The sequence below is a fragment of the Plasmopara halstedii genome, assembly GCF_900000015.1.
Source record: "Plasmopara halstedii genome assembly, contig: Scaffold_3073, whole genome shotgun sequence".
NCBI lineage: Eukaryota > Oomycota > Peronosporomycetes > Peronosporales > Peronosporaceae > Plasmopara > Plasmopara halstedii.
Genome location: NW_020189977.1, coordinates 315,623 through 327,251, shown reverse-complemented (window position 1 = coordinate 327,251; position 11,629 = coordinate 315,623). Strand labels below are relative to the sequence as shown.

Here is an 11,629-nt window from a genome sequence, read left to right as displayed (position 1 = left end):
CTGCGGAATAACAACATACGACAATAAAAGAGCCACCCTTCTTTGAATCCCCAGCTGTGATCATGCAGCTGTGAGCTCAATGCAAGCAGGTTTAGTGAGCACGATCTCCACGTATGTAGAGGTGGGTCGTTGCTGTATACTCTTCCTTCTTAGAAGGGTATAGCAAGGATTGAGCGTGTTGGCGGTGTGCATGGGTTGATAAGCGTCAAGCCTAAACCTTTCTGCAAGCTGACTATCAATAGTCCAACCAAAGAGCGCTTTGAAGATTCCATTGTCTCTGGAATCAGCCATCAGGTGAGAGCAATGTCAATCTGTGACAAAGTCCAAAGTTTGAATGCTAGAGCTCATGAACCGCATGATACTGCCGACAGAAGTGCCACATCAGCAGTCGCCTTTAAGAGCCACAACAACCTTTAGACGGCGCGTTAGACAGGCAACGGAAGGTTACACGATCTACCCGATGTTTTTTTTTGGAGGATTAATGGAGGCATCAGTTACAGTAGACATTCAACTTCTTCCTTCTTTCTATTTCATCAGGAAGGCAGCAAATAATCTTTCTATTACGTTCGGTCAGGTGAGATATTTTCGTAAAGAAACACGGATGAATTGATGTGGTGCCCGTTTGGATTTTTTGCCAAATTAGGCTTGTGAAAAGAATACATTTTGTAGCCGTTGATCGTTGATCGTCGCCATGTGACAGAAATTTCTGGTGGATGCTGTGTTGAACTCTATTTACATTTCACGCCTACAATTGATGGTCCTATCCAGAATCCAGAAAGTTGAATTGGAATCAAGCCGTAGCCTTGCATCATGCAAAGAATCTAAAGTAACCGAGATTGTATTCAAGGAAAGTTGGTAGAAAAGAATGTACTATAGAAATGATCGGTAGGTGCTCTATGATGATTAGTGATGACGCTCCTAAGCTCACCACTGTGGTCTCAGATTCGACTCGTCTCTTGTCCTCAAGCCCTGATGCCGCTTCGTGAAGCTTTCTTTCCTCAGCTTATCATCTGACTGCTTATAATATTAGCATCGTAATGACCTCAGAGGTAGCAGGTAGCGGGTGTATACATCTGAGGTCAATTCCGCTGTGCCACCTAACTCTGTATACTGTTGTATGTGTTGCCATGTGATGAGCTCGAACACCAAACTGTTTGGTGAACTATATTACAAAGGGCTACAACATATTCAACAATGACATTAACTATAAATTGATGAAACCAGAGGCAGTACTCTATCCCTTTTGTGTTTAGCTAGAACTTAAATAGAGCCGTATTGTCTGTTCAGTGATGTGCCATCATTTATCCTGCTTTCTTCTTGAAGCTACTGCCTTTTCACTGATGTCAATGTTCAGTTGCACAACTATCAGCGCTGAATATTTCAGCTATGCATTTTCACCGTTAGATCAGCTTGTTGCAGCTGTATTTCGGGCAACGCCTCTCATCTCCATGAAAGCTAGTTTTAAGTCTCTATGCAGGTAATTATGCAAATCATGCTCATCAAATACGTACCATATGTGATAATACGCCATAGCGTAGCTGGCTATCTCAGGCGCATTCCTGTACCATCATCAGTGAATGGATATCTAAAGGCAGTTTTGCTGCCATCAATCATAAGATATGGGCTATGCAAATTTTTCAGCCCACATCATCTACCCTTAAGACAGTTCGCTTATCCACTTGTGAAACGTCTGGACATTGCTTTGCAATTATCTGGACAATGATGTCAACAACATCTAGGCTCGCGACTTATTTTGGCGCTCTCTAATGTACTGGAGCAAAAATGCCATCGCGGTATAATTATTTTCTTCGATGCAGCATATTTTGGAGCCGTAATAAACACGAGTTGTGGAAGGATCATCTACTGGTTTTAAAGTTAGCGGTAATATTTTAAATCCATACTCATCTAATAGGTAGGTTTCGATCGAGATTTGTCAACATCAAGCATTCATTTTGCTCATAATAACGATACTTAGTAATTCGACAACAACAAGATTTGATAACTGCTGACGATTTAGCTGTCGAACATTCGGTTTACGTTTTGGTTTGATGGGAATTCCATCATGATTTCTAGCCTACAAAGGCGAGCACATGCTTATCTCAAAGTCGCTTGAAAATTAGCAGTCACAATCATCGACTACGAATAAATCAGTTTATCTATGTATAGCGATTTGATATAGCTTACAATCCGGTATACCGGTGCAATGAACCAAAATTGCCATTTCTTGCAGAATAGGTCACTCATACATTTATTTGCAAGGACACGGCCATGCGCTCCGCATGAAGTGCTTTACAATATTGTATAGAATATGGCAAAAGCGAAGTGAATAATATAATGTATGATACTTAGTTCGCAACTCTGTGCTACCTATTGGTAACCTGACGTATCTAGACCAATAAACGGCTACCATTTTGCCTGTAATCATATGCAAAACCATGCCAGCAAGTGTGACCGTTACCGTAATCTCTACAACGCCATCCAAACGCAATTAGCGGTGTAATCTCAACGCTCTCACTTACCGCTAATCTTAAGTGTGATCTGTCGCTGGCTTGTTCTTGATATCCGGTGCCTCGCGCAGACTTTGAACATTTTGGTTTCGATTTCTTCGTCAGCATGTCTGCAAGTTGGTCTAGTATCAATGAAGTCAACCCATTTGAACGTTCTTTCAAAAGCGTGGTGCCTGGTGTCCACGTAGATTGTGAGAGTGTGGTAGCCTGTATTGCTTGCGAAAGGTATAACACCTTGGTTGTCTTCCCATATTCGCGAGACTATTTTGTGACCCATTCCCGTCAGCATTGCGCGCGTCTAATAAATTTCTTGTGTTCATAGCTGAGTCCATGTACTCAGCTTATGCGTAGCTCAGTGCGATGTACCTTGGTACCTAGACTTGAATACAATCGGAACATTACCTATATAGATCAAACTCCTGATACTGAGCGTCTGTCATCAGTGTTACTACCTCAATCTGCATTTATAGGAGCTTCGACCACCACCTTTCCAGTTTCACCTTAGTAGATGATTCCGTGATGACTAGTAGACTTAAAATGGCGTTGTACACGAATTGCGGCGTTACAATGTTGTAACCCGGGATTTTTGATTAAACAAGACAGATGTGGGTCGACAAATGCGATATCCAGATAGTGGTTGCAATATAGAGAACACAGCCAATATGAGAGCGGTATGGTCTCGAGCGCATCTCAAAACGCCCCGAATTCTGTACTTGAAGACAATCTGAGTCAGGACGAACACGGAATGTTGACATGCTGGGCGTTTTTCTGGACATATCGCTTAACTACATCGTCAATCTAGTGTGTCTGTTCGATCCATCAAGTTGCCGCTGTTTATTCGTGGTCGATTTCCATGCCCGCGATGAATTTCACCATGCCGAGATTCCCTATCTTACAAACACTCTTTAACATCCCATTGACTTCTATAGTTCGGCCACCTCGTCTTGGTTGCAATGATTTATTCATCGACACACAGACATACGTGCACAAACCCTTCTTCCGATTTCTTCACGTAGATGCATTGGCCCGCTTCACAGCTTTTGAATCCATTCTTCTGAAGACGTGGTCAATTTTCTTGCATAAGGCACCTGCAGCTTGCTCGAGTCCATATATGGTCATGTTTACCTGACACGCGGATTCTTGAGCTTACTTGACACCTAGCGAAATCACCACGGCAATACGGTTTGACGGTGGCAACGGCCGCACAAACTGTCAGTACAACTCAAATTGAGTTCATGCTGGCCACTGGGGAGGAAATCCACGTCGGTTTTCTTTTTAGATCCCAAACCTACCAATCATGCCTTGTTACTCGCCACACAGCGATTTCGGTCCCATTTCTTAGCAACGACCCAACGGCACACAATCGTACGCTTAATAGATCCCCATGGAGCATTTTTGCACACTTTGGGGATGGTGGGCCGTTACTTCCTTTCAAATTTTCTTTGCTTTCTGATTTGTTCGCCAACATCAACATAAGTCCAAAAGCACGCCTTGAGCATTTGATTCGAGGTTGAAACAGCAATTGGACTTTCTGCAGCATTGCAGCAGTATATCAGGAGACCAATCGATCTTCCTGTTCGTCTTATGCTGAAGCATTGTACCATGTTAGCTCGGATCGCAAAGAGGAGTTTTTTGGAGCACATTAAACCTTCAATGATTAATATCGGGCGGCTCCTACTCCAGTTGAACGTCTAAAAAGTCGCTCATAGACTCATCCTGATCTTGCTAGCGTGTTGTCCCCCCACTTGCTGCGCCTTCATCGTAGTTCTTTGTTATATCTTTTGACTAATTTTGTAAACGCCCACTCACCTGATTTCACCGACCGTGATTTACTGTTATCCAAATCGTATACACAACATCCCTTGGTGTCTTCCAGCGCTAGTGGCTGCGAGAAATTGTTCGAACATGTGGATGCCTGCTGCTTGTCTCACGACCGAGTATAGGCAGGACGCAATGCTAAGCTCTCTTGCTTCTGTAAGTCAACCTGCGGTATAGCGAGAGTGTCTCGTTCACCTCCGAGACTTTCAAGCAAACGCGCGTCGCGGCATCTCGTTCATCTGCACGTCGGATGATGCCTTGACGAGGCTAGGCAACTTGCAGCTTACGGTATGTGGTATCAGTGTAACGACCCATAAGTATTTAAAGTACGACATACTGTACTTTGTGGATTTGACCCGCCTTCAGAAAGACGTTACCGATCAAGCGATCTATGTCTGGTTCGTTTAAAGAGGAGCCAGACCTGTTCTGATTACTCCTACGCACGTGCATGGTCAACTGAAGTCCAGGGGACGCACTGTAAACTTTAACAGTGTGGGTTGTCCTGCCGGGCTTTTTGAATTGACAGGAGAACTTCTTTAAGAGATAGATTTCGACTCGAAATAAAGCCATGCTTTGTGCAGCGCAGGCCACGCAAAATTAATCGGGTAAAGCCGCCATCCTTACGGCCTCATCCTCGTCGATCGTCTGACACGTCCGATGTTAGCATGAATGGAAGAGATGTCGCCGCCGAGCACGAAGTTGCAACGCATGAACCGAGCGAGCCAAAAGTTAGGACACGGGTTGCAATAGACCTAGACGATCCATCTGCTCATGCTATGCTCACCGGTCGTGCCTCTACTCGTACTGGGACAAAGGTGAAGCGCATGATCGTTTATGCCGTCTAAGAAGGTACACTAAACTTGTTCAGCATTCGCAATACGGGATCATCGATCGCGACGGCGGCTAGTACATGAAGCCAACCGGCCTCGTTGTCTGCGAGTTGGAGTGTGAAGTTGAGGACCCCTATTCGCTGGTGTACCATTTTCCTGTATCGCCAAATTGCTATGATATTCTTCGCGATAAGGGTTTTGACTCAACCCTTCCACCTGATATTGATCTGCAAGCTGGTGAGCAAGACGGAGATGACGATGGAATGGTCACCCCAGTATCTGGCTTTACTGCTTCGTCTGACCTTTTACCGTATGAGGAGGAGGCTCGTACACTAAAACGTGTTAGTACCCTCGCTCATGAAGTAGAACAAGTTTTGATAGAAGAAGTTCGACACGTCATCGATGAGTTCATCGAACAAGATGTTCTCAGAATGACAAGTCACGAAGACGTCCTAGTCGCTATCCAAGCATAACCTGCTTTTTTCCTACGCATCTTTCTTCAGCTTCCTTCCAATCGTCGTGACCGACTATTTCGAGCGCACGCGGTGTATCGTGCAATCAGTGCGGAGCCTGTCGCTGACCGTGATCTTAAGATTCCCGTCATCTTTTGAATGAATGCTATGGCATAGACTCAGTTAAGACTGCCATCTTCTTTGAGCGTATGTTTCCAGAACGTGAAGTCCAAGCCGCTGCGGTGCACAGTGCTACCAGTTTCTTGTTCCTGATGGTGTTTGGGTAGGTATATATATTGATCCAGTGAGAATTCAAGCTCCTCTTGGACCATTAATGCCCCCAAACGTCTTTGTCACTCCCCGTTTCTGCTTTGTAGTGATATCAACCTTTTCTGTTTGGCTCGAACTGATACGGCGGGGATATTTATTAACGACATTCGTACGCCCCAGCTTGCGGCACTTGATGTTTTAGCAACTACTTTGTTGCCTTAAATGATGGCTAAAAGGCCCTCTAGAGAAACTTGGACAATTAATGAAGTCTCTCTGAACGCGAATGGGTTAGACACAGCCAAACTAGAGACGTATCATCGACTTCTATCAGAACATCAACTGGTCGCGTTCCAAGAGACAAAATTCAACAAAGAAGGATCACTGCAGACCAGAAAACATTCTATTCACGTTTCTGACTCAGGAGCGCGCTACTTTCGGTCCGACACCACGTCTCCTGTCTTCAACGAGAGACATGGCGTAGGCCTGATATTGTCATCAGCCTCACCATTTAGCGAAGTTGAAGACCTCACTAGTCCAGTCTACAAGTACCAATTAAGCAATTGATGTTTATTTATCAAGTCCGCGCTTGGTGTACATACATGTTCTTTACGCATTTGATGATCCCCCATGATTTTCGTGTACTTCCCACTCAATTAATTTTCAGCGACTCGGATGAAGACGGCCAAGCGGCTCACACTCTAATGGGTGACTTCAACGTTCCAATGGACTCTTTTCTGGATTAAACTGCACCTTCTTAGTTGCACCCCGGCACTAGTAGAGAGGAACTAGGTGATTGGCTTGAAACGTTGGGCTTGATCGACGCATGGCGCTTTTTGCATCGAAATACAAATGACTACACAGTCCCAACACGCAAACACCGACTGGATTACTGTTTCTTACAGTGGATCTAGTACAAAATCATCTCGCTGAGATCAAACATATAAGAATTCAAAAGTGGCATAGCGAGGACCACATATTGGTGGGGTGTCGGCTACAAGCGAAATTCATGCCGACAATGGCGGTACCCCACATGGCTTTTACGAGATCCGGATGTCATCACATACCTTACCTCGTCGGGGGAGCGACTGGCGGCACATATTCGGAATTTTGAAGGCGCTAACCCAGGGAGTCGTCTAAATGAACACAAACGTTCCGATTGTATTTATCTTCGCAGTCGATGGGTTGAACTTTGACAAGCTGATGCACAGGAAATGGCCATAAGAGTCGCCGCAGTGAACAATTTCATTGACCTCTTTAATCCGGATCCGATCGACTGCAACAAGGCAGCACTACAACAAGCAAAAGCCGATCTGAGGGCTTACAAGGAAACGATTCAAGAGAGAAGGGCAATGAGAAGTTATCAGCCGACTTACATCTTAGTGAGCTAGCAACAAAGCACTTATTTCGGCCACCAAAACAGGAATGTCTCAGGTTTCCCATCATCGAAATTTATCGTGGCGATGGGTCGAGGAGCGACGACCCGGTGAACATCGAGGCGGGACCCCGCAGGTCTTGGGGGCAGCTACTCCAGTCAACTTTACCGGATCTTCGTCATCTACGGGATGCTTCATATCGGCCACTTCGCTTAGCGCGAATGCTACGTCAAACAGTGGCAAAACTTACGCCAGCACAACAGCGTCTGCTCGACGCGCCCATCACGGCAAACGACTTATACTAAGCGATCGTGAAATCTTCCAATGGAAAAGCGTCGGGCCCCGACGGATTACCGATTGAGTACTACAAGATTTTGCCAGGTCTGTGGGCTCGCATATACGAGGTTATACACGACAATCAGTTATCAAAGGGAAAGATGACTAAGTTTTAACGACGGGCGCACCTTTCGCTGCTTTACAAGATTGGTGATAGATTGCAGCCTTGGAACCACCGGATATTGACGCTGCTGAACCATGATAAGCTTGATCTTAAGATTCTGGCGCGGAGGCAGAGACTTGTGCTTCCTTCGCTGATACATGACGATCAAGGTGGATTTGTACCTAGTAGATCTATTCGTCAGTCTCTTCGTCGTGTCAAGATTAAGCGTCAAGGTAGTTGAAAACAGGTGGTAGCATCACAGCAACCTCAAACAACATGTGACATGATATCACATTCGCTTCCAAGACTTACAAGAATTATGCAAACACACTTACCCGAACGCTTGTGCTGTTCTTATCGATTTTGCCAAGGCCTTCGATAGTGAACTATAGCTAGCGTTGGACATGGTACTGCATCACTTCGGATTTGGTACGACTTTTTGAGCCTGGATCAAACCGTTCTACAACCAGACTTTTGCTAGTTTGCTGTTGAACAACTCACCTGAAGACCTCTTGAATTGGTAGCCTGAGTACGACAAGGCGACCCACTATCTCCGGGACCGTTTGTGCTGTTCGTCGAACCACTCATGAATTACTTACGTGATTGAGTCTCGATGTGAGGATTTGATAATGACAATGGGTCATCCCCACATTTGGTACTAGCTTTTGCAGATGACTGCACCAATCTACTAGCTGATGTTGATTGCGCACCTGAATTCCTGGATGTGGTACAAGATTACGCATTTGCATCAGGACTACGCCTAAACATGAATAATGCGTGCGTCATGCCATTTATGCACCAAGTCGACTTGTCTCAATTGGCCAGACTACGTGCTTCAACGGATCTCAAAGTGTTACAACCGTCGGACACAGTGGTACTATAAGGTATACTAGTGGTTAGTAAATTACGAAGACGATGCGCCATTTGGAACTACCGTGCACGTACAGTACGGGGCAAAGTGGTGCTAGTACAAACATCATTTTACCACTACTTTGGTACACAGCCAGCGTGAAGTCTATCGCACCGAATCTTCTGAAAACTGTAGACGTCATCATCCGCAACTTTTTCCACTCAAAGGATACGGATAGTGATTCCGCAGTTGCCGACGAAATCTGCTAAAGAATGGATTTACACATGTGTTTCGAAAGGTGGACTAGGACTGACTTCTGTCAAAGCCTTTACCCACGGTATGCACCTCAATACTTGAAGGGATGGAATTGCCTCGACTTGTAAATTGAATGCTTATTTTCTCCGGCACTTTAACCCCTTACAAGATCATTAGGCTCCCTTGGTACAGGCTTCGATGTTATATGAAGGGAGGGCAATGGATAGGACTGCCTGATTAGCTGGTAAAAGTTCATTCAGGACCAGGCACATTGACCAAAGTGTTTTCGGTGCGAGAGACTAGGTAAACATTGTAAGTCTACTTTACGTGTATGGGCGGAACTGCACACTTCTCACGGCTCCACAGATTGTAAAGAGTTTGTGCAAGTCATGACGTTATAATACAATGTCTACTTTACGTTTGGCACGGATGGAACCCCATTGGCCGAAGTCAGAAGAAGCAATTGCTTTCTAGAGGCATTAAGGCTCTCCCGCCTACAAGACTTTGTGAAACGCTATGCCTGTTTTGCGACACAAGATCTATTAAACAGTTTACTTCAGGTAAATCAACTCGCCAGACCTGCGTCGCAAACACGATTGGTGTCCGATACAATTTCGCGACTTAACTCGATCTGCCCCCATTCACATTGAATGTGCAACTCATGGCTGGAGCCTTGAAGACAAAATGGTCATAGACATGTTGAACCGGAACTTTGTTAAACTATTATTGAAGACTAAGTTGGGAACACCGCTTCCAAAGCTCCAAGTTGACAAGATTCGGATTGCGGGCTTAACTCCAACGGACGATACTTGGCGTTTTGAGTACCAATTGGATCGTCATGTACTCTCAGTATGCTCCTATCTCAAGTTCCGTCTTCAACACAATGCATTAGGATTTCGATACACGTTTCGATGGAGAACGGAAGTCATATCAAACAATACATGTGTACATGAATGCACAAATGTTGAAGATTCCCAGCATGTTTTTTGGGCTTGCAGAGTGGCAATACATCAGTGGGAAGTCTTTCTTCGACCTTTTAACAAGTTTATTATTGGAAGTTTCGACTGGTCTATGATTGACTTCCCCCACTCTATTCGACTTCAACATACGACTATACAACTCTATGGAACTTACGCATTTTATGCAATCTTAACTATTGTGAAATGTTGTGTACTTTGCGCATTATAGCTTTATCTAAACAAACGACTTTACAACACAACATTGACTTCCCAAGACTTTGTACATATCATGCCTTTGCATACATCAAGCTGCACTTTCGGCAGTTTCAATCGCGTGCAACATTAAAAGGCAAACTAACATGGATACAATAGGCACATGAAGTGGAAAATAGTCTTCACGCGCAACATAATGCATTTGTGACATTGACTACAACCGCTTCAGCCGTTCAGCACTCTATTGCTGTAACAATGGATAACTTCACGATGACACCTGCAACTACAACTACTTCTAAATGATCTACAATACAAGCTATACCGTTAACAGGGGTGTCAACGTCAACTTTAACAGCTTCGGGAATTGAGCCCGTCAAACCGGTCTCCCGGGTGGACATCCAGTACGGCTGCTAGAAAGGTCAGGCTAGGCCTGACGGGGTGATAACAGAACAAGGACGAGCAAGCGCGGATCCAAGTTGGATAAGGGAATTTATGGGACGCCCCGCTACTGACCGGCTTCCAATAGAGGTTCTCCGCATTGTACAACAGTTCAACTTTGCGCCGACTCTCTCCACTGCTAGTTACAGTTTCGAGCAACCCACCGTAATAGGCCGCACCGGTCAAAGTCTTCATGCTGGACAATGTAAAGGTGTTACACGTTCCCTGGTAACAGGGGTGTGTGTCACACGAGACGGGCATGGTGTGACGGCTCCCAAATAAGAATCTGGTACGTGGCTGGGTGGCCAGCAGTTATGCATGTATTTAGATTTTACTATATATATTTAGGAGAATCTATACATTTAAAATTAGGCGGCTTTGCAGCAGATAAACAAATAAATTCAGTTTTCATTTTAACAGAGGAGTTAATTAGTCTTGGGTTAAGGTTCAAAACTACTCTTGGAGGTAGCGGATTTCGATCCGCTACACTCGTACTGGTTCTTGTGAAGAACGTAAGCTCGGTGACCTAAATTACGCTTCCTCTAAGCGCAAAGCTACGGTAGCCCCGCTGCAGACAAGGCAATACTTGCAGCACATGTCTGCAGTTAAGAAGTCGTGTACAACTTGACATTCTGCGCGTCACACATGAGGCAGCTAAGGGTGTGATTCTTAGTCACTTATTAATCATGACACGTAGATTTTAAAGTTTATACTCCCAGCTCCAGACGTTCTCAGGCTTCCTTCATCAAAGCTTTTGGCTTTTCCCTCTCCACGTCTCGACAGGATAAAGACGGCGAGGAATTCAACCTTCAAAACCAAAAACTGCTGTCCAGACAGTCAATTTGGACTACCACGCCCCAGTGTACTTAATCTCTCTAAGTCGAACGCTAAGCACGATAGTCAAGATAATAACACTAGGTCTCTATGCCATCCACACAAGTGCGAACGTCTTAGAATACGCCGTTAATTTCAAGATATCAAGTTTAACGCGTATCCACGGCAATCCGAAGTGACGTCTGGCCATTCAAAATGGCATGTTGATCCAAAATAGACATTAACAAGCCACTCAACAGACCCATAGCATCCCCCAAGTCACCACACACCAAGATTGAATGCGCTAATTTTCGTGGTCGCATTCCTACTCCTACACATAGCGCAAGTTCAAGGCACAACGCAAGGGTCACGCTATTAATAGCACACTTTGTACAGGTTCGAATTACTACTA

General features: G+C 44.8%; 1 protein-coding gene across 1 annotated transcript; it reads left to right on the top strand.

Moving 5' to 3' along the window:
- Positions 1-5,235: 5,235 nt before the first annotated feature.
- Positions 5,236-5,628, top strand: PHALS_07247 (uncharacterized protein; the record flags this gene model as incomplete). Its single annotated transcript, XM_024720678.1, has 1 exon — positions 5,236-5,628. The coding sequence occupies one exon, from the start codon at positions 5,236-5,238 to the stop codon at positions 5,626-5,628; it is 393 nt and encodes a 130-aa protein (XP_024585853.1).
- Between the last annotated feature and the right edge of the window lie 6,001 nt (positions 5,629-11,629).